This window comes from Mus musculus, chromosome 9, assembly GCF_000001635.26.
Source record: "Mus musculus strain C57BL/6J chromosome 9, GRCm38.p6 C57BL/6J".
Taxonomy (NCBI): Eukaryota; Metazoa; Chordata; class Mammalia; order Rodentia; family Muridae; genus Mus; species Mus musculus.
The window spans coordinates 52,139,976-52,164,661 of record NC_000075.6 but is presented as its reverse complement, the minus strand read 5'-3'; the positions used below and the strand labels follow the sequence as shown (position 1 = coordinate 52,164,661).

The 24,686-nt window shown below is 37.9% G+C and overlaps 1 protein-coding gene across 3 annotated transcripts in view; it reads left to right on the top strand.

Annotated features, from left to right (window-relative positions):
• The window catches only part of Zc3h12c (zinc finger CCCH type containing 12C), a 59,162-nt gene that overhangs the window by 4,069 nt on the left and 30,407 nt on the right, over positions 1 to 24,686 (top strand). For 2 of the 3 annotated variants that reach the window (XM_006510333.3, NM_001162921.2), the window contains exon 2: positions 20,236 to 20,987. In XM_006510333.3, the coding sequence (XP_006510396.1) occupies positions 20,236 to 20,987 (752 nt within the window). Of the gene's footprint in view, positions 1 to 15,298; positions 15,394 to 20,235; positions 20,988 to 24,686 lie in introns of those variants that run through there. The other variant, NM_001368810.1, reaches the window with a different exon arrangement.

Genomic DNA, 24,686 nt, shown 5'->3' with positions numbered 1-24,686 from the left:
ACCATCAAACACTATCTACTTTGTAGCCTTGCTTTTACTGGGACAAAATAATAAATGAGGGCTGATAAGACTGCTCAGTATGCAAAGGTGCTTGCTTCCAAGCCTGATGTCTAAAATCAAGAACCTACAGAGTGGAGGGAGAAAACTAGCTATCACAGGTGACCTCTGACATTCACAAGCACTACACACACACACACACACACACACACACACACACACGATACAAAGCATTAAGACACACTTAACAGCATCATTGGTTCGATTGAACAGGAGGTTTTCTTTTGCTTTCTGTTTAATCCCTGACTTTTAGTTGTATTTCCGAGGATTTGAAGTTGTCAGATGTAAAACTTTTATAAAATCAAGCTTTTATTGTTACAAATTTGCAAGCTTATATTTTTAGATTTTTAAAAAATCCTTTAAATCTATTACTTTATGTCTTTTAGGATGAAGCTAAAATTAGTTTTTATTCTTAGTCATCTGTACTCATTTCCTATTCAAAATTATGTGGGCTTCATTTTTATCCTCTTCTGAGATTTACTCTGTTTCAGATCTTGGCTTTTACTTCATAATTTATCTTAATTGTTTCATACACTTACATTGAATGGTTTGCTCATATAATTGAAGCCATCTCACTGTAACTTACACTTTTTAAATATTTGTGTCATTTTCTTTGGCCTGATTGAGTTGATCTTAGGCATTACTTTCTGGGAGTTTAGTTATAATTTTAAGATGACTACTACAGCTATAAACAACTTGAAATGTACAATAAATGGTCTTTATAGATGAAATATTCCTGGTTTTGCTAAGACAAAACAAGTACCTGGAGTAGCACAGAAGTCGTGAGTTTAGTCTGTCCAAGACCACAGGAAGGACTCACTCAATAAACGGGGATATTTTCTTAACGCTATCAATTATTTTTTACTACTTCAACCTATCTTTTAAAATTAAGACTACAGTGTGATATTTTGGCACATTTTAATCACATTTGTAAAACATAGAAAAGGTGTAAAATAATAATGAAAACATCTATAATTCTCACCTAAAGATAACTTAAAATGTTAGACTCCTTATTTTTACTTTAAAATTCCTTTAATCATTATAAGCACATCCTTCAAAACCATGTATGAACATTACAGTTTCTGCTCTTCATATTCCTTTAAGGGCTTCTTTTTACTGCCTGGATGACATTGAAAATAATCAAATATTACAATTCTATTTTTAAAAAATGACTCAAGGTTAGAAATGAGAAAGAAACATTAAAACTGATATCACAAACATAAAAAGAGATTACTTGGGCTTATTATGAAAAACTACATGCTACCAACTAGGAAAGCCAAAAAGAAATGGATACATTTCTGGACACATAGATTTCGATAGAATTTTTCCCCTATAATAAACAATTGAGGGACAAATGTCTCTGTATAGGGCTCTGTGCCTACAGTGCCTTCATTGTGAATTTCATTTTTTATCTTTGTCATTCTACAACCATGTGCATGTATGTGAGTTTATGCACACAAGTGTACAGGTGTCTCCAGAGAGCAGAAGAAACGTCAGATGCCCTAGAGCTGGAGTCAGAGGCACCTGACTGGTGTAAGTCACCTGAACTGAGTGCTGGAAACTGATCTCAGGTCCTTTAACTGCTGAAGCATCTCTCCAGCCCATATTTTAAACACACTGTCTGGCACGTGATTACAGCAGCTGACCTCTAGAGAAGGTATACTCGTTAGCATTCCTGTCAGCAGCACATGACTGTCCATTCCCGCGCACCTATCAGTGTCTGTGCACACAGTCTGGTTGATTTGCCAGTGTGAGTGGATATAGTGCTCGGGAGCTGATTTTATAGCCAGGAAACCACACTGAGCTCCCGATGTGCTGCCACGTGGCATCTGTGTGATCTGGGCCACATTTCAGTTTTGTTTCCTTAAGTCTCAGTTTTCTCATCTATCTATAAAATGGTGATAGTAACAGACAGCAGTTAGGATATAACCGTGTAGCATGACTGTTGGGAAGGACTGCCCTTAGCTGTTATAGTTATTAGGAACAGCTTCTCATTATCCATACTATGGTGATATGGGCACCCCATGATTTGAAACCAGAAATGCTCCAAAATGCAACTTTTGAGTGTTAACATAATACCCCAAGTAAGAAATTGCATGCCATGAAAACATACTTGATGAATCACTTGATGGGGTGATTAGAATGTTATGTAATTAATTATATGTTCAATAACCCCTTACTCAACTTGTTACATTTGTTATCTCCCTTTTTTTTAAATTGGATATTTTATTTATTTACATTTCAAATGTTCTCCTCTTTCTTGGTTTCTCCTCTGCAAACCCCTATCCCATCCCCCTTAGCCTGCCTCTATGTTGGTGCTCCCCAACCCATCCACCTACTCCCACCCGACTCACCGCCATAGCATTCCTCTACACTGGAGCATCAAGCCTTCACAGGACCAAGGACCTCCCCTCCCATTGATGCAAGATATGATCTGTATGACATCTGCCCAGGATCTTCTAGCTTTCATAGTCTCTGCTGAGAAGAATGATGTAATTCTGATAGGTCTGCCTTTATATATTAGTTGACCTTTTCCCCTTACTGCTTTTAATATTTTTTCTCTGATTTGTGCATTTTGGTGTTTTGATTATTATGTGATGGGAAGAATTTCTTTTCTGGTCCAGTCTATTTGGAGTTCTATAGACTTCTTGCATGTTTATGGGCATCTCTTTCTTTATGTTAGAAGAGTTTTCTTCTATAATTTTGTTAAACATATTTACTGGCTTTTTAAGTTGGGAATCTTCATTCTCTTCTATACCTATTATCTTTAGGTTTGGTCTTCTCATTGTGTCCTGGATTTCCTGGATGTTTTTGGTTTAGGAGCTTTTGGCTTTTTGCATTTTCTTTGACTGCTGTGTCAATGTTTTCTATGTTATCTTCTGCACCTGAAATTCTCTCTTCTATATCTTGTATTCTGTTGGTGATGCTTGCATCTATGACTCTTGATCTCTTTCCTAGGTTTTCTAACTCCAGGATTGTCTCCATTTGTAATTTCTTTATTGTTTCTATTCCCAATATTAGATCCTGGACGGTTTTGTTCAATTCCTTCACCTGTTTATGTTTTCCTGTAATTCTTTAAGGGATTTTTGTGTTTCCTCTTTAAGGGCTTCTAGCTGTTTACCTGTGTTCTGTATTTCTTTAAGGGACTTATGTCCTTTCAAAAGTCCCCTATCATCATCATGAGATGTGATTTTAAATCAGAGTCTTACTTTTCTGATATGTTGGGGTATCTAGGGCTCGATGTGGTGGGAAAACTGGTTTCTGATGATGCCAGGTATCCTTGTGTTTACCTTGCTTATGTTCTTGCCCTTGCCTCTCGCCATCTGGTTATCTCTTGTGTTAGCTGGTTTTGCTGTCTCTGACTGTGGCTTGTCCCTCCTGCAATCCTGTGTGTTAGTACTCCAGGGAGACCAGTTTTTTCTGGGAGGAATTTAGGTATGAAGAGCTGTGGCACTCCAGGGTGCAGAGGATCCTCTGCCCGTCTGTTCCTTGTTTCCTGTGTCCTAATGGCTCTGAACAGGTCCTTCTTGGGCTAGGGATTTGAACAGAAGTGTGATCTTACCTGTGCTCACAGGTGAGTCATACTCCTGGGGGATCAGCTCTGGGCGCAGACCTTGTTATCTCTGTAAAGTGAAATGCTCAGTTACTGCACAAATGCTGGTTCCTTACAGACACACTCATTTACTAGAATGTTGCTTCCCCTACAGCCTTAGCCATTGTTTACCAAGCCCAACAGGTTAAAAAGTTTTCCTAAGAGAAAGAAATGGGGTTAGGCTGGAGAGATGGCTCAGCAGTTAAGAGCACTGACTGCTTTTCCAAAGGTTCTGAGTTCAATTCCCAGCAACCATATGGTTGCTCAAAACAATCTGTAATGGGATCTGATGCCCTCTTCTGGTGGATCTGAAGACAGCAACAGTGTACTCACATTTGAAAAAGGAAAAAAAAATACCCTTAATTTTTTTTACATAACATATTCAAATTTCTTCCAAAAGAAACGGAATAAACTAATTCTCTACACACACACACACACACACACACACACACACACACACACACACAAAGACTTAGTTATAGCAGCTATAACTTTGTAACCTGTCTCAGTCACTTAGCATGTCTCTCATGACAGGCATGCAAATTAGTGAACTGATGAATCTATTGGCTACTGGCTTAAACCTCCATTGGCTTTGGATTGCTAATCTTTCCCCTTGTTATTTTCTCGCTTTTCATCAAAGTATTACTTTAAAGCTGTTACTTGTACAGACTTGCAATAAAATTTAATTAACTAGGTACCATATAATTTATATGTCCTGGATTTCAGTTAAATGACTATCAGTAGGATAAACTTTTAAGTCATTGTTTGATTTCTTGCAAGTCAAAATGATTCTTTAGGGATATTTTTAAATACATGATTTTATCCAGTAGTAATATCTGGGGGAACTATTACGGCTTTAATTTTCAATAGTTAATTTGTCGGCCCATAAAGCAAGCTAACCGAAGAGTATGGCAAGACAGCAGTGTATTGCTTTAGGAGACATCGTGGGTAGAAATGACAAGGTTAGTGAGACCATACTGTAGGAAGGAATGGCTGTTCTTGTCTGTCTCCAGCCATGTAGTCTACAGGAAACTTTTAGCATCTCCCATCTGAGTCTTTAAACGGAAAGGAATGGTGCTGTTTAAAGGAAGCACCAGTTTCCTCTTAGGCATTTGCTTCATCCTCTTGTAATTGTGATTTCATTGCTTCTCTCCACCAGTGTCCCTACCCCCGATAGGGTCTCACTATGGCCTTTGGCTGTCCTGGAACTCATGGTGTAGACCAGGCTGGACTCAAACTCACAAAGACCCACCTGCCTCTGCCTCCCTAGCGCTGGGATTAATGGACTGCAGCACCACACCTGGTCCATTTTCCTGCCCACCAGTAAATCAATGTATTTCTTCTAAATTGCTAGTTGCCAACAATTTTCATGCATATTTTTCACCAGTTACCAACATTTTCTCTTTAACATCACTAACTAGAGTCTTTTGTGGCATCGTAATCATTTTTTTAACAATATACTGTGTCTTAGGCTTTTCTGAACTAAATGTTACCTCTTTTTCCCTCAAGAAACATCGCTCTAGATTATTTTTGTTTTACAAGTTAATAGGATGATATCACAAACAAAGGAATATAATAGGGCATGTGGGCTCTGAAGGCATTTGATTTTGTGGCTCTGTAAATGGAAGAACAGCTTGCAAGGTACGATAATAGGCTTCTCCTGAAGGATGTTCTTTTTTCTGTATTAATAAGAAGAAAACTTTAGAGTTATTTCCATGTGTGGTAAGTAAGTAGTATGAGCTGTTTGATTCCTTGGCTCTTTAGACAAGTGGGGTGTGGGACCCAATGAGAGCCGTTGCCTGTATGCTATTCTTTCGTCTAGGTTAATAGAGAGAACCTTTATAATTATCTACTGAGAATATGAAATAAAGAGTGTAAATCAAGCGTTCTACTTTTTGTACTGTAGTTTCCCTTACAAACAGTTTTAAGGATAGGCTTCTGCCTCTCCTCTGTGGCAGGTACTATTACAAGTTACTGTATGTATTAATCCCACTGGTCCTTGTAACAACCCCGTTCTAGAAATCATGCTGAAGACCTGAGAGACTATGAGCAGCTTCTCTAGGTACAAGGTTAGTTCCAGGCAGCAGGTTTGATGCTCTTGTGGCTCTTATATTCTAAACTGTAAATATGTAAGTTAGTCTAGCCTTGCTCATTCTCTTCTCATTAGATTCCTGCTGTAGCTAACCGTACCCTAGGACTTACAGTAAGTATTCAGAGACAAAACCAGTGAGTCATCTCTAGAAATAGAGGCACCTAAATAGCAACAAGTGATTCCATCTGCTCCTATTGCACTGAGAGATAGTGTTGAATGAAATAACCACATCTCTCTTTAAGTCTGAGGCCTGTGTGTAGCAAATGGATAAGTTACAGAAAATGACAAGTCCTCCCCTCATGTTTATATGTTAGAAAACCTAGTAGCTTTTTCATATTTGAGATAACTCAGAACATACAGGATTGTGTTTGGTGCTGAGGTAGGAGTTCATTATGTAGGAGTTCACTGGAACTCATGACCCTTTGACCTCTGCCTCTAGTATCTGAACTACTAATAGATCATTTTAATACAACCAACATTCCTGGTTTTCTTCTAAATATATTTCTATAACTGATTTTTACAAGAAAGTACATAGTGTGTTGCACATGTGATATGAAAATATAATTAATACTTACTGACTGTGTTATTATGCATCTAATGCTATTCTAAGGGTTTGATCATTAAATTTTAAAATAAACCATATTATATGCCATTATTTTCCACAACTGGGGATAACCAGGCATGGCGAGATTAATTTGCCCAAGACCTTAGGTAGGTCGATACATGGGTAAGTAGACAGACAAACACACACACACACACACACACACACACACACGTACTCTCTTAGTGAACTATTAGTAAATATAATCTTTCATTAAATGTGTGCATATTTGTGATCACATTTAAATATCATATGTAGCATCTAAAAACTTGGTCATTCCTCTTACAGTATATCAGGGTCAGCATATACTCATGTATGTACACACAGGCTCGTGCACACACATACACACACATTGTTCTTTTATATTACAGTATGACTAGTTAAAAGTTAAGGTGCAGGTATAAAAGTTGGGTGGGAAGAGGCACTCTGATTCTTTTACATTGTAATGTGTGTGTGTGTTCCACATATATATATACATATATATATATGTATATATATATGATATATAAAATTATCATATATACATATATATACACACACACATATATCAAGAGTCTCAGATAAGCACTGACAAGTTGAGTTGTAGTTCACTAAAGTTTCATGTATAACAAGTATTTTCTAAGACATTAACAACAGCTAGTCATGTTAAAGAAGTTCAAAGGAGTTGGGGAATCTTTAAACATTAAGATCTTATGGAAAGCTGGGTGTGGTGGCGCACGCCTTTAATCCCAGCACTCAAGAGGCAGAGGCAGGCAGATTTCTGAGTCCGAGGTCAGCCTGGTCTACAAAGTGAGTTCCAGGACAGCCAGGGCTACACAGAGAAACCCTGTCTCAAAAAAACAAACAAAAAAAGATCTTATGGAAACGTGAACCTTGGATTTGACTTAGGATGATGGCTGTGATCATAATAAGAGCACCTCAGTCAGATCTCTTTCTTTTCTTAAATATTTTATTGTTTAAATGCATTTTCTACATCAAACATATTAATGAGTATTTTGAGAGTCAAATAATAGATAAAAAATTTGTTCAACTTTTATATTCATATTTTTCATACCCTAAAAATATCATTAATGAACATTGAATACTATCGATAACTGAGGATCCTATATCTGATGTTGAATACTAAATTGTTTCAAAGTATACAGAAAATTGTTTGGGAATTAAGTATATTAAAAGAACATAAAATATTAAAAATAAATCATTACAAAATATATTCAAAAACCCTTATATGATACTACATGACCTAGTGAGAGACTATTTAAAACGCATTATATATCTGTGTATATTGTCTACTATAGGTTTACTTTAAAAAGATTATCAGTGTTTCCAGGACAGAAGTTATTTTATCAGTAAGTATATTTTAAAGATTTCAAAATAGCAAAAACTCTTTGAAGCTAAACATTAAGAAAATGCTGATTTCAAGCACAAGGAGAAGAGTTGTCAATAATATTTCCATGATGTTTGTAGAACATGATTTTAATATTTTTAGGATGAGATGTTCTATAAATATCTGTTAGATCCATTTGGTTCTTAAATTCTATTAGTTTCACTGTGTCTCTGTTTAGTTTCTGTTTCCATGATCTGTCCATTGCTGAGAGTGGGGTGTTAAGAGTAGGGGGTTGAACTCTCCCACTATTATTGTATGGGGTGTGATGTGTGCTTTGAGATTTAGTAAAGTTTCTTTTATGAGTGTGGGTGCCCTTGCATTTGGAGCATTAATGTTCAGAATTGAGAGTTCATCTTGGTAGATTTTTCCTTTGACCAGTATGAACCATCCAAGACCTAAAAATGGGAATAGACACACTAAAGAAATCACAGAGCTGGGCCTGGTGGCGCACGCCTTTAATCCCAGCACTCAGGAGGCAGAAGTAGGCGGATTTCTGAGTTCAAGGCCAGCCTGGTCTACAAAGTGAGTTCCAGGACAGCCAGGGCTATACAGAGAAACCCTGTCTTGAAAAACCAAAAACATAAAATAAAATAAAATAAAATAAAATAAAATAAAATAAAATAAAATAAAGAAATCACAAAGGGAGACAACCCTGGAGTTAGAAAACCTAGGAAAGAGATCAAGAGTCATAGATGCATTTCATAGTTCATTTCCTTTGCCTGTTTGCTTGTGTTTTCCTGTAATGTAAGGGATTTTTGTGTTTCGTTTTTAAGGGCTTCTAGCTGTTTTTTATCTGTATTCTCCTGTATTTCTTTAAGGAGTTATTTAGGTCCTTCTTAAAGTCCTCCATCACCATCATGAGAAGTGATTTTAGATCCAGATCTTGCTTTTCTGGTGTGATGGTGTATCCAGGACTTGCTATGGTGGGAGAATTGGGTTCTGATGATGCCAGATGACCTTGGTTTCTGTTGCTTATGTCTTACGCTTGCTTCTCGTCATCTGATTATCTCTAGTGCTATCTGCCCTTGCTATATCTGACTGGATCCTGTCCTTCCTGTAATCCTGGTTGTGTCAGAGTTCAGCTGTCTCTGTGATCCTGTGTTTTTGTGTTCCTGTGATCCTGAGATCCTGGGTGTGTCAGAGCTCCTGGAAGTCAAGCTGCTTCTGGGACCCTGAGATCCTGGTGTGACCAAGATCCTGGGATCCTGGAATCCTGTGGTCCTGAGCATGTTAGAGAGCCTGGGAGTGGAGCTTCTTCTGGGTGCTATGGGACTGGCTATGGAGTTTGCACCCAAGGTGCACTCAGGGCACCGGCCCAGACAGGAAGGAACCCATGCTATTGGTCAGACAGAGTTTCTGGGCTCCCGGGTTCCGCTGATCCCAGTTACTTCCAGTGTTAGGGCAGATGTTGTGTCCTCACCTCTGATCCTATGATCCTGGGAGTGGATCCTCCTTTCTCGGGGAAGATCTTTTAACTTCTGCATCTTTGTTTTTGCTGTTTCTTTACTACAAGTAAAACAAGAAGTACGACTATAGGGCCAGAGGAAGCCCAAATCATAGACAGAGTCTTGAATACAAAGACAATTAGCAACTTGTTATTTGAAGCTGTTTATCTGTGTAGCCTGAAAATGATGTCATTGGAAGCAATTTTGTCAGGAAGGACACTTAGGGGTAATTAAGGAGATAAAATTAAGAGTCAAGCTTTCTAAGCCTGAGGGGAGGGTATTCTTTGCCCACCTGGAGGTTTTTTATATTCAGGCGGAGGACAAAGATGAGAAGAGAAAATAACCAGGATTTAATTAACTAGAACTTAATGAAACAGATGAAAAATGGACAGAGAGTGAATACTAGAATGCCCCAATTGTAGCAGGGAAGAGTTCCTGAATCAGGCGAGAACCACCACACGGTTCACATGTGAATGCAAACCTGTGTTGTGTTTTCCAAGGCTGAATGGTTTTTGCATGTGTATTTTTGTTTTATAAACAAAAATATAGCCCTGAAACGTGGGCCATCTTTTGATTTAATGTTATTAGCTACCACTTTCTTCCCTTCTGCTTCTGTTAATATCACCTCATCAGATAACCTTCAGCCCACTCTAAGTAACTCTAAGAGAACTGCCAATTACAGCCCCATATACCTTTGGCCACACTTTTTGGATGAAAGAATGAACTCGTGACCCAAACCTGCACTTGTAAGATTGTCTCAGGAATTTGAATAGCCATCCCAGAGGCATCAGATGAAAGCATTCCAGAAACCTGACAGGTCAAACCTGGAGTTCTATCCTGGTCTTTGGCCTTCCAGAAGGTTTAAAAGTTGAGTTCTTTTTTTGATCCTTGTCTTAGTCAGGGTTCCTATCGCTGTGGTGAAACATCATGACCAAAGCAGCTTGAGGAGGAAAGGGTTTGTTTGGTTTGCATAAACGAGCCAAGGACCACTGAAGGAAGCCAAAGTAGGAACTCAAGCCAGGAAGGAACTTGGAGGCAGAAGCTGATGCAGAGGCCGAGGAGGGATGCGGCTTACTGCCGTGCTCTGTGACTTGCTCAGCCTGCCTACTTACAGAATCAAGAACCACTAGTTTGGGGATGACACCACCCACAATGCTCTGGGCTGCTCCCACGTCACGTACATCAATCATTATTAAGAAAATGTTCCACAGACTTGCCTACAGCCTGATCTTATGGAAGCATTTTCTCAAAAGAGGTTCCCCTCTCACCAAGTACTCTAAAGCCTGTATCAGGTGCACATAACATTAGCCAGTGTAAGCCCGTAAGCTTTTTATAAAATTTATTTTTCTTTAAAAGTTTGTTTTTCCTGTGGATAAAAATTTTTAAAAATACACACTGGTTGTTTCTTATTGTGTTGTGTGCTTGTCTTTGAGACACCATCTCATTCTGACGCCCAGGTCAGCCGTGAGCTCAGCGTTTTCCCTTCCCAGTGCTCGGATAACAGCTATAAACCCCTGCACCTTATTTCTTACTCCCTTTGTTCTCTTTACTTTTATTTGCTGTTGATATATTGGGGTTACTTTTAGGATCAAATAAGTCTTATACCAAAGATTTTTGATACTTCATTCTTGGTATGGATTGGGGAAGATGTTTTTATTATAAAACAGTACTGTATTTTTTATTAATCATTTTATTCACTTACATTTCAGGCCAGCATTGGTTTTTGGTGCTTATTTATTTATTCATGGCTTGAAAGGAAGATGTGTCTTGATCATTTTAACCTACTTCTCTACCTGCCAGCCATGGTTAACAGTGAGAAGAAGGGAGCAGAGGGTATGTTTGGAATCTGAGCTCTGCACTGTGTCCCAGCAGGCTGTTTCCATTGGCTTTGTTTCCATCTGGATTGTAATGAATTCGTGTGTACACTCTGTTGTTTGCTTACTTTACTGTGTGAGGTGTGGAATTTGTAGGCCCAGCTGGCCTCCAGGTTGGGGTTCTCCCACCTGCACATCCTGAGTGCTGAGACGGTGGGCAGGTGTCACTACATCTGGCCTCTTAGCATACGGATGGCCAGCCAATATGACTATTGTTAGATTATAAGCTTTTTAAATATAAAATCATTTATATTTGATGATTTACCTTACTGATTACAGCTCATACTTCTTCTTACAGTTGTTAAATACAGGATGTACTTTATTATATTTCTGGTTGGATTATACTCAGGGCCAGATGCAAACATAAACTATGCTGAAGTTTTCATCCTGTGCCTCCTCTTCCTGGTCTTCTCTGGGCGAAGGAACTTAGGAGAATGTATATTTCTTCAGAACATTCTAGAATCACCACATAAACAGTGATATAAGCTCTTGGCATACAGTTGATAGTTTCTTTTAACTGATACTAAGCAGTAGTTTGTATTTAGTTCATATAGTCAGTATTCTCAGTGTTGTGCTCAAGGTTTCAGATAACACACAGAAAAATAGTTTCATGGATGGAAGATCTCATGCCTTCCTAACTAAAATGCTCAGATGTGGCTATTAGTACCCAGTTTATGTTTTTTAAACTATGTATATAAGTTATCTTTTATTTGGATGGTTAGTTCATTTTTTTATACCCTGAGAAATAACAAATTTTGGCTAAAATTTTATCTCGTAACTTTCGGGCACAATTGGGAGATTTTGATAGGATAATCTTCCATGCTGCTGCTGTCAGTCAGAATCCAGAGTGCTCATATATTAAAGAGAAAGGTAACACACTGGGAAAGATAACAGTCAGTGTGAGTCACCTCTGGCCAAGAGACTGGCTTCCAAGCTCAGCCTCCAGGCACCTTTGCATCGCTTTCCTGCTTCACAACAGTACAAGGCCTGATATCAAATGATAGATTCACCCTTCACATTGACAGTTGTGGGGAACACCAAAAGCTGAGCTGGCTCCTTTTCTCTGTGTTACTTTGCATTGTTTCTGTCATATAAGTCTTTTGCAATGACCCAAACAGAGCTCGTAAGGATCAGCTGTTTTTATTTGTCCTGCAATGGGAAGGCCTATGTCACTAAAAATGGCAGATTGGGCCCTTTTCACCTACAGATGTTTTAATGTGCTTAACATTATCCAATACTGGCAAGCAAGAGGGTATAAATATCACAGCAGGATCTGATTAGTTTTTTCAGATCACTGCCCTTATTTGCTGTTTGAAAAAAAGCTTAATCCAGTGCTGTAGCTCAGGCTTCCTGCTGCGCTCTGGGGTAGTTTTCCTTCTTTGTGATTCCTCCCCTCTAGCATTAAAGCTATAAACTAGTAACTGTGGTAGCGAGTGATAAAGAAGAGGAGAAAGCTAAGGGACGTGTAACTGTCCATTCAGACTAGGTAGTTTCCTTTGACAAACAAAAGGAAAAGGCCTTAATACTGTTCTCACCGTGACTTCTGCTTGGGATTTTGGTTGGAGCTGTAATTACTGTGCATGGATTTATGCTGTCCCCATCATATTTATCTGATTTATTGCTTTCAGAGCTGATACCTTTTTTCCCCCACCTTTTAAAAGAGCTCTGGGGATGGAAGGAGGTAGAGATGGATCCTAATTTTCCTCATTTCTGTGATACATGTTTCCCCAAAATGAGGCTTTGCGTTCTGTGTACTTGACCTAGTAATTTGCAATAAACTGTGATGATAAAGACACTTTATCTTACTTTTCAGTGAGCTAATAAATTCAGACCAGAGGTTTAACTGCTTCTGCTGCATCACTACAGTGCTTGGCAGAAAAATAGTAGCGCTCGCTTCAGAAATGAACACAACGTCCAAAATCTAGCAGTTGTGTTTTATTCAACAATGTTGCCACTGGGCTGACAAGATGGCTTAGTGGGTAAAGGAGCTTGCCAGGTGCAACAACCTGAGTTTGATCACTGGGTCCTACATGGTGGAACGAGGGAAGCAACTTAAGAAAGTTATCCCCCTGGGGCTGGAGAGATGGATCAGTGGTTAAAGAGCGCCGACTGCTCTTCCAAAGGTCCGAAGTTCAAATCCCAGCAACCACATGGTGGCTCACAACCATCCGTAACAAAATCTGATGCCCTCTTCTGGAGTGTCTGAAGACAGCTACAATGTACTTACATATAATAAATAAATAAATCTTTAAAAAAAAAAAAAAGAAAGAAAGTTATCCCCTGACCTCCACACTCGCACAGACACACACACACACACATAGCTTCAGTAAATACTAAGTTCTATTGAGTGAAAACATCCATAGACATGATGACCTATAATATCATATTATATTTTTTATTTCTGGAAATAGCTATCAGGTTTTTAGTCAGCATGGTGAATGTTTGTAGTGAGATAGCTGAGATTTTTAAGTGTGTGAAATAGATTTTTCATTTTGTAAATAGAGAAACATCTGACTTGTGTTTGATCGAACATGAAAAGGACAAGGGCAGAAGTCCTGAAGAAAGAGAACTTTCTTGTCCTAGGTTTTCACAGATGGCCCCCTGTGTGTGAAAAGAGAAATTGACTTAGGTTGTTTCAGGTATTTTAGTTTTATATCTTTAAAGTCTGGGCTCTGCATAAATTAGTAGTTCTTAGTCTATACTGGAATTTCATTTGCATTTCAGTGAAAAGGGAGTGTGTATGTGGAACAGTGTGTACAGCTGTATGTGTCCATGTGCATGTGTGATGTACATACATGTGTATGTGTTGCTTCTAGACTACACACATGGGTAGTCTACATCACATAAGTAGATCAGCTGTAGATTTTTTTTCAGCAAGGAATAACTACAATGTCTTATGGTGTTGACATCTGGATTAAATGTTTTCATAATCCTAGCTCACTCAAGAAATAACCTATGCAGCACTCAAGCAAGTAGTCCGTAGGATTATATACGCAGTCATGTGGATCGTGGAAGTAAATCGAGGATACTTATTTAGTATACTTGAGATGTCCTTCAAAATTATCCCAGTATTTCTTGTTAATACTAACATATTCTAGACTTAAATTTGAGTATTACAACTTTGAAATTTTATGAAATACATTTTTAGCAAGTATGTTATAAAAGGTTTTGTTTTTACTTAATTAGATAGCTAACCAGTATCTATAATAAGAGAGTTTTACATTGCTATATTTCATAGCTCAGCTGGTCTGGTCTAATGATTTTAGGTTAAAGTTAGTTTTGTCTAAATGTACATTTTTATGTTACTTCTTTTCACAAACTTAGACCAAATTAGTATTTTATTTTACTATACTTCTAGAGAACTTTTAAAATTAATTCTATTTGTAAACTCATATGCCTTTGATTTTGCTATTTTCACCAGCTCTAAGTTTTATTATCTTGTAACACACTAACAGATACCTTTTTTTGTTGTCTTTTTTTTTTTTTTTTTTTTTTTTTTTTTTTTTTTTCCAAGACGGGCTTTCTTTGTGTAGCCCTGGCTGTCCTGGAACTCACTCTGTAGACCAGGCTGGCCTCGAACTCAGAAATCCGCCTGCCTCTGCCTCTCCAGTGCTGAGATTAAAGGTGTGCGCCACCACGGACCACCGGCCAGCTAACAAATACTTGAAAGTACAGATTTTCCACTGTAGCCAGAGAAATAGATTAACTATAACTTCTGCCTCATTTCACCAGTAACTGATCTATTATAAGAGATTGCTGCAATAGTTAACTGCTACTTTGACACACCTCATTTTCTTTCTCTCTCAAAGAAAGATGAAACACTAATAGACTAATATATAGCCTCAACTTTTTTGGAAACATGCAACTTTTCTACTTTAAAATATAATTGCTTTCATTGTTTTCGTGCATTAAAAACAGAGGCAAGGCTGAAGTCTGCCCAAGCCAGGTGTTTCTTGTTGGCAGCCTGCTCCCTAATGACTGCTCGCATAGAGAGCAGCTGCCTACTAGTCAGCTTTGTATGGCCTATTGTTGCTGCACACCCCTCATTTAATACACATGCTGCCCGGGGCAGACCCAAGAATGACATCAGCTTGCTTATCTTAGGAACCTATGAACCTGACGCAGGGTGCTGAGGTTGTCTTGCATCTGCCTGACTAACTAATTGTGAGCTTTCTGGCCTGTGATTGGCTGTTGCTCCACTCGGTAATAGGTTAAGCAAAGACATTGCCATTCCATCTGTTCAACCACTCATTGTTCTTCTTGCCTGCCTGGAAGTCTGCAGCTAAAATTGTTGTTACTGCTGGAGCTGCCACAGAAACCAATGTCTTTGTATTTTCCTGCTAACGTAAGTATCTATGCTACTTACTGCTTTTAGAAGTTAAACTTTGCTGTAAAGGCTATAATCTCAGCTCTGTGCAGGAGAAGAGGCACCACAAAAGAAAAGGAAAGTGTTGGTGCCAGTATGCTAAGAGAAACTGGTTCTTTCTGAGAATATATCTGTGAGGCAGAGTTTTATATTTGTATGTTTTTGCATACACTTACTTTTAGCTTGTGAATGCGTGTAAGCCTTGGGCATTAAGCAATCCTCGGGAGCTTAGGGCAAGTTATACCCAAGTTCTAATCTCCTGCTAAACAACAAATTTAGATTTTCTCTTGTCAAGTGCTTTTGTTTCTCACGGCATCCCTGTGAAATGCTGGTCAGGTTCAGTGGATTGTTTCTGTGGTGTGAAGAGTCTAGTTTGCAGAGATGGATTGAGACTGATCGCTGTTTCCAACAGCTGCTTTTAAAGGTGATGATTAAGCATTCGGGTGCTTTGTCAACAATGTCAGTATTGGTGTGGGATTTAGTTCCTTTCTCTTTCTTTTCCTCTTCTGTTAATTTCAGATATCAGGTTGAAGATGCCATCCCAGTTAGTTTCAAGAGTTCTGTAATGGGGAGCTGATAAGTAGACAAAGACTTTCATCTGTCAGTTGGGAGGGAACGAAAGAACATAAAGGGTTAAAGAGAGGTTTTCGTTTCTACCACATGCCCCATTGTGTGAACATATGCATAAGTCTATTGAAAGTTTTCAGAAGATAGGCAGGCCACCAGTTGCTGGTCTCCTGCAGTTCCAGTAGACATCTGTTGCCCCAGAACATTAACCAATCTGTTCAAAGGAACATCCTTCCTTTGTTAGCTAGAGGGGTGCAGACAACAGTGCTCACTCAAGTACAATGGTAATTAAATACGGGAAGACCATAGCAGTAGGTATTTATTACATATTCATTATTTTACTCTCATTGTTCTCTAGTATAACCATTTGGATAGCAACCAGAACCTACTTTCATGCATTGTGACTTTACAAACAAATAATTTGATGTAGCAAGTTTATGGCCTAATATTCCTGGTCACTATCGTGCTCTTTAGAATGATAAAAACAAGCTTTACCCAGGTTAAGGTGAGTTGTTATCCAAGTTGCCTATTGAGAACTAGCAAACAATCTTTTTACTAAATAGAGGAATTCCAGTAGATGCAATAAATTTCAGATCAGTGCCCTTCATGTCCTAAACCTGCATTTAGCCACTATAGTTATTTTTTTTTTGACAACTGAAAGAATAAGTCACTTTTCATCATCATGTACAAAATTAACATAATTTGTTCTTTTTCAACAAATACTATTATTTAAGTTTTAGATAGTCTTTATCAAGAAAAAGAGTGAATTTCTGATATATCTAGAGATAGTCTATGGATATTTTAAAACTGGGTATGTCTTTATTGTATTTTTGCCTAGTATTTTTTTGTTCAAGAACAGAATATCTTTATTATATCTGGGTATAATGTACAAGCCACCATATAGAATGGTTCTGTGATACAAAGTTTACAGTTTCTTCTCAGAGTTCTCCGGTGACTCTGGAAGTACAAGCTGGTCTATTCTGTAGTGATGCTGTGACCCTGCTTCTGCAGGAACAGAGGAAAATGACCATACTGGTTGATTTTATTTGAGTTTTATACTTGCATAAGCTTAGGCTTGACTGAATAATACAAAACTTTAAAAGTCTAAACCATTCATGGTTTAGAAATTAAAAGATATTATTGCATTGCATATGATAAGTAACACATTCTATGAATTCTTTTTCTTTGAAAACTTAGTAGTCATTGTTAAACTGCTAAGCAGACAGAGGCACCGTGGCACTCTTCACTGTGCACAGCTTTGGGTGTTAACTTCTTTAAGCTCTGTGTGTCCCACTACTGCTATTTGTATCTCTTCAAATATTAAGGCTCATATCAAATTCTGGATTGTTTTTAAAGGCCCTGTTAAGTCATGGCAAGTTTTACGAGCTACAACTTGATCAGAAGCACTCTACAAATGGAAGTTTTAAAATCCAAATGTTTACCATCTCAGTCAATACAAATCAAGTTATTGCAATTGTTCATTTAAAACCTAGACCATGCTTGCATTTAGTTTTAACATTGGAAAGCACTATTGGCTATTATTGAAAAACATATTGTGAAATGTTATTTAAATAGTATGTACAAATGAAATTGAAAGTATTAGTGTTTGCTAACTATGTTACTATAAAGAACTATTAAAGAGTTTAACGCTATAAAAACAACCAAACATCCATTTCTCCCAGCCTTACACTATAGCCATGTGGTAAAGGACATAGCAAAACAGATCCAGGTACAACCACTGGTGCTTTTCAAATACTAGCCTGGAGGAGAAATAGAAGGATTGACTGAAGGGCAGTTTTAAACTGGTCAGGCTTTTTTGTTTCAAAACTTTGCAGTATCTGGGCTTGCCACTTTGAAAAGTGAAAATTAAAAAAATCTACATATCTTTCAGTCAGAAATTTTCATCTCACTGTCTGTGTTTTCCAGAGGTATTTATCATGTCTGATACAGATCCCCCAGCTCAAAAACACAACAAAACTGCTCAATATTAAAATAATATCCCCTAGTTGAACTCAACAATTTGGTCAGCAAGTCATTTATCTTGAATTATCTCACAACACCACTTATGCAAACCCCAAACTTTTCAGGGGAGATCAAAAATATTTCCCATTAAATGCACTTCCTGCAGTCAGACCAGATTGTGGGGTTTACAGAACAATGATGTCGGAGCGTCCAGATTGGCTTGGCAGCTGCATTGTTCTCTGAGGGTAAACCAGACGCACTTAAGTCCCAGTCTCTTTTATAGGCTTTTGTTCATACCAAATTATTCTTTCACTGTGCTAGCATTCATGATGGCATGTTAAAGGAGTGCAGCTTAGCAACCATCTTCTGGTTGCCAGGCAGCCCAGCTTCCAATAGATTTTTCTTGTTTAAGATACTTTTGGTGGGAGCTCTACTAAGGCCACGGTGTAGATTTTCTTTTAACTGTATCCCATTATTAGGATGCTGTTGTGATTTGTTACTTGCATTATGGTGTTAGTACATTACTGTAGTTAGTAAATCACAGGAGTACAGATTTACTTTCAAATCCCTCCCTTAATTCTAAGTAATTGGGCCATGCACATCCATATTAATAGAAAAAGTTGAAATGGACGCAGCTTCATAATGAAGCAGATGCTCTTTATCAGTGGGGTTTCCAGGAACTAGGAAGTTAGTTGAGTGTTTCCTTAGTGAGTGTTGTATTAGTAGAACAGCTGTATTAGTTATCAAGTTGTATTAGTTATCAGCTGTATTAGTTATTCAAGTTATCAGTTATCCTCAAAGAACACACCCTGAAGAAACTCCTATAGAAATGTGTAGGACTTCTATCCCAAAGAAATATTGAAATTTTGTATGTTTAAAGATCTCATGTTCTTTAGTATCTATCATATTTAATGAAATTCATTACATTGTGGAGAAATAGTTGCTCCTGTTAGTGGGTTTATTAGATCAAAATTTAAATTTCAAAATCACCATTTTCTTTTAATGTTTATATAATTGGTTTCTTCTGGTATGTATATTTTGTTAAAGAGGTTCAATTTAAAATATTTCTCCAATTTTCTTTTTTAGATTATCCAAATAGGTGTTTTTATGACAGCCTTAGGTTTAGCTACTCTTGACTTGCTAATTAGTGGTAGAACACCAGAATTTCCTTAATAACTTGTGTTGTTTGTAGAAAGAGAAAATAGCCTCCTTTTTCTGACCTATCCCTAGGAGAGAATTAAATTATTTCCAGTAGGTCTTAAGGAAAAGTAGTATAACAGCAGAGACATTTGAAACGGGAAAAACATTCCTACAAGGAAAACAAAGAAAAGGTGATTTTTTTAAATAAAATGCAGGTGTACTGTTAATCTGAGAGCAGACACGGTCAGCTCAAGGTGGTATGACCATAAACAAGTATTAGTCTGATGCAGTACAAAAATACTTTCTATCAAAAAATATCAAAAAACTGATAGAATAGTATGCCTGTTTGCCTCAAATTTCATGTAGAATAAAATCTGTATCTCTTTGCTAATTAATAAAGGACCATAATATTTAAAAGTATTTTCTGTTACAATGTTCAGTATTCAAAAAGTCATCATTATTGATGAAAAATTACTTTCATCTCAAAATGGAAGATAATCAGCCATTTTTTCTTCTTCTGAGACAAATTGGGTTGAAACTCATTATGTAGCCCAAGTTAATCTCAAGGACACCATCTTCATGTGTCAGTGGCCCAGCTGCTGGAATCATAGGCAAATGGCAGGATGCTTGACCAAAGGATGTAATTAGCTCTGCTGTTATTCCATTCCTCACTGGCCATTTTAGAATATGTGTCCCTTCATTTAACTATGTAAATTAACTTTTTGTTTAGGCTTTCACATATGACTGCTATTTTTATGTCATGACCTCCTCCCCTCTCCTCCTTCCTACTCCATGTGTCAGGCTCCTTTCCAAATTTATGACCTCTTATTCTTTGTTACATACCTACATATCTACATGAGAGCATGGGGTGAGAAGGAAAGAGAGGGAGGGAAGGAGGGAGGAAGGGAGGGAGAGACAGACAGACAGATGAGAGAAAACAAATCTGTAAAAACCCAGTTTGGCTTTCTGGTTACTTTGTTGCCTGGGAGGGATTCATGGGCAGGAGTCTTGGCAAGTTTGCTGTAAGTGATGAAAGGCCACAGACAAAATACACCATAGCCATTCAGTAGTTTGGCACTTCTGACTTAATCACTGAGGAAAGATTCAAACAATAAATATGACATGTTAAGTATCTTACATTTTTCCCCCTAGGAATACGGGGTGCTTTGCATTCAAGAATACAGGAAAAGCAGCAAAGTGGAGTCAAGTGCACGGAACAGCTTCATGGGCCTGAAGGATCACCTGGGGCATGATCTTGGCCATCTTTATATGGAGAGCACTGACCCACAGATGAGTGCAGCTGTGCCTTGGCCTATGGTAGAGAAACCAACAATGGATACAGTCAATTCGGGGAAGGAAGGAAAAGGGGTGTCAGAAGAGAATGTGAGCTCCGGCGACTCTGAGGGAAGCACGAGTTCTGATCATGAGTCAGAACAACTGAGTAGCCTTTCGGTAGAGCCATGCTCATTAACCAAGACTCACAGACAGCTATGTCGCTCTCCCTGCTTAGAGCCTCGCCTACTGAAACACAGTGACATTTTGCAAGACTTTAAACCAGAAGAGTCCCAGACTCCATCTAAGGAAGTGAAGAAACCCCCTGATGTGGTTCGAGAATACCAAACAAAACTGGAGTTTGCACTTAAGTTAGGTTATTCTGAAGAACAGGTCCAGCTTGTGCTAAACAAACTTGGTACTGATGCTTTAATCAATGATATATTGGGAGAACTTGTCAAACTTGGAAATAAAAGTGAAGCCGATCAAACAGTTAGTACTATTAACAGCGTAATGCGAGAAACCTCATCCCTGGAGTCTCAGAGGTCTGAATCTCCAATGCAAGAGGTTGTAGTAGATGACGGTGAGAATCTGAGACCAGTAGTTATTGATGGCAGCAATGTGGCAATGAGGTAAGTTTAAAAAAAAAATCTTTCTTGAAGATATTCCTAAATCTTTGAAAGTTATTTCTGGCTGTTAAATGTTTTCTTCTTCATAGTCATTAAAATCAATATTATTAAACGTCTCTACACCAGCTCTTAGAAAACATTTGTTTTCTATCCTTGAGTAGACACTCTTTTCAGATCATTTTTTTTCACCCTCTGACTAAATCGTGATGGCTTAAAAATCAGTATGTTGCCAGCTTAGATTGTGAGTTTTAAAAGACTCTCATATGGTGCCACTCACCAATTCTAGAATTTTAGTCAAATAATCTATTTTTATATGAAAAAAACTTAGAAAACTCAGTTCTTCTAAAAGATAAGAATCTGTTCATTGGTTTGAGAACAAATTGTAGGTATACTTTTCAGCTCTGTGTTGTATGATCTTTGAATTCATGAACTATCATTCTGTAACACTGAAAAACTGCCTCAGTATCACACTCAGGGTCTGGTTACTGATTTCCTATTATACTAATAATTTTCTGTGACTGTGCCTTTCAGCAATCACTATCCAAAATATCAGTATTATAATAGTTATAATTATATAAAATTATAATTCTCTGTTCAAGAACTAATTCAAACATAATCCTTTAGGGTCTGAGGAAAGGGAAAGGAAAATATCTTATTCAAGTGAATTTGATGCCCTAAAGTTTAAAGTTAGTCTGGATTCAGTCAGTCTAGTTAACTGCCCACAGTGTCATTTGAGAATGATCAGACACAAAAAGACATGAGATCTTCAAGAGCTTCGTGCTTCGTCTACTGGGTATCAAAGCGTTTCTTAGAGACACTTAGCCAAGAGAAGTTGTTGAAATGTTTGTTTCCTAGCAGTGATTTCAGTGGCAGTACAATGAAAACTACATGTTACCTTATATAACTCAGTAGTTAACATTCTAACATATGGCCCAGTTTGAAAGTTACTAATAAGACATTTGACATTATTCTTGTGATAATGAGTTCTTTGAATGTGATATGGTGTGTCTCTATTTGGAATTGTTATAGTTAAGTGCTCATAAGGCCACATAAGGTATGCGGAGGGCCAGCTTGTGTTCTCCTGGGTATCCCTTCCAGATGGAGGCAACAGGATCTTTCTTTCACTTATCAACAAATTGATCTTATGGGATCTAAAATACTTACCATGGCTAAACATTATTCAAAACCAAATATGCCTGACTTCAAAAGGCCCACCCTTCATCATAGAGCAGAGGAGGAGGTGTGGCAAAGGCTCTGGTCGTACCTTACAAGGCTTTCACAGAGGTGGCGTGCAGTCCAGAGGTAGTGCGAGCACTTGCCTAGTGTGTGTAACCCCACGAGTTAATCCCAACACTGCAACAAAGCCTTAAATGCTTTGCAATCCAAAGATGGCTGAAGACGGGGTATGGGGAGGAGGAGGGATGGGATGGGGAGCAGCCAGAGGGCGGACCATGATGGGGATACAATCTGGACATAGGGAAAAAGAAGATTAAATAAAATTTCAAAAATTAATTAATTAATTTAATTAAATAGAAGAATGTTTTACACCAACTCATCAGCGATGTGCAGCAAGTAGATAGGAGAGAATTTTAACGCAAACAATGCATCCAAATGGTGAAAAGACCTTTGCCACGTGCCGCACAGGTATGAAGCATGCATATGGCTCTGAGAAGTCTTTCAGTAAGAGCTCCTCTGCTGTTTTATATTTTCCAAAATTGATGGCAGAATGATAGTTTTTCTTACAATAACCCCAAAGTACTAAATGATCACCATGGTGATAATACATCGTTCCAAGAGCCATGAACTTGCAATGAGGAAAGTAGTAAGGAGTTGTACATCCTTGGGGAAACACCTGTTGTCATGGCGACACTGCCAGAAGTAGCAGAGCTCTTTAAAAGTACAGCTAAAGAGCCTGGTGGTTCAGTCAAGCCAAGGGAAAGCCCAATACGCTGTACTTTGTGGTGCCATTATTTTGATGGGTATTTTGAGAATCAGCATTAACAGTTCTTATATCTCGAGATCAGTGCATAAAAGGAAGGGGTGACCCACAGTTGGTAATATGAAAGGAACTAAAGTTAGAAATATCAAGAGAAAAAAAACCCAAAAACAAAACAAACAAACAACAACAAGGACAAAAACAAAGAGGAGGAGGAAGAAATGGAGGAGGAAGAAGAAGGCTTTCAGGAAAGAATATGCTATGTGGTGCCAAAAAAAAGTCATTACAGCCAGGAAGTTGTTGTCAGGAAGTTGCAGTTATTATTGTTCTGCGCTATTGCAGCCAGAAGCCCAGCTACTGAACATTAAGAAATGGATCTAGACTGCAAGAACACTGGTTCTCAACCTGAGGGCCACAGGGATCAAGTGAGCTTTTCATAGGGGTCTCATATCAAGTATCCTGCAAATTAGATATTTACATTACAATTCATAACCGTTGCAAAATTCCAGTTACCAAGAAGTACTGAAATAATTTTATGGTTGGGGGTCACCACAAGATGAAAAGCTGTGTTAAAAAGTTGCAGCACTAGGAAGGCTGAGAACCGCTGCTCTAGAAGGTCAACAGAGGAAGGACAGGCAAGGAGGGAAGACTTTGTTGAGTTTTAATAGAACATGGTGAAAATTACCTACTGAAAAGCTTTAATTCAAGACACATGGCATAATTACATCATTTTAAACAACTACTTTTATATAACTATACAGACCTCTGTCCGCACCTATTTTGGGCTCCATGGTCATGCACACCCATTGCTTCTCTTCTTCATGTATTTGTAATCTGACACCTAACTGAAGTGCTGAAGGCATTTTAGGAGAGAACAAGTTGACGAATTTTTTTTTATTATAGCAGTATTATTCTTTCAGTCACAATAAAACATTTCACCATGTCTATAATTTTGAAAGTGTCAGAACTCATGAAAATTTATAGGGAACTTAAACACTGTGCCATTTATAAGTTATACTTGCAGTTACAAAATCATTTATAAATACCTACTTACTCAGGTCCCCAAATTTTCTTTAAGAAATGGATGAAGGTTGCCTCCATTAAATATTAAATACCTTCACTTTTAAAATTAATTATATACTTATGCTAAACTTAGCAAACCCACTTTGTATCTAATATATTTACCCATGTAATAGATTATATGTGATAAGTAATTATGGAACTAGTTTAGAATAAAATCTTATTATCTTTATTATCTCCTGACAGACTGTAAGAAAGTATATTTCATTATCAGTGAAATGCTAACCACAGTCTTGATACACGGTCATGTTTACATGCAGATTTAAAGTAGAACAGCAATACCATCTTTATTACAACACAGAGTGTGCTAAGGCTTGAATAGGACCTGATGCCTGTTAGGAAAGCTACCACTGAACTTCCCGGCTTCCCTGTGGGCTTTCACGGTACTTAATCCTATATGTGATATTCTTCTCGTGTTTCTCCAGTTGCTGGAAGTCTTCAGGCTCTATTTTCAGATTCTTGGAGGGGGAGTCTTATTTTCCAATACTGCTTATTAGGATGGGAGATAATTGTTACCAATGGCTGATGTGTAATAGACAATAAATTACACGCACGTACCCTTACCTCAAAGAACTAATCTCTTCTCAATCAAGAATAGAGTAACAATTAAAATGGGGATTTGGCCCAGGGCAGAGTACTTGAGTCCCATGAATGAGTCCCTAGGCTCAGTTTGAAATACTGAGGGG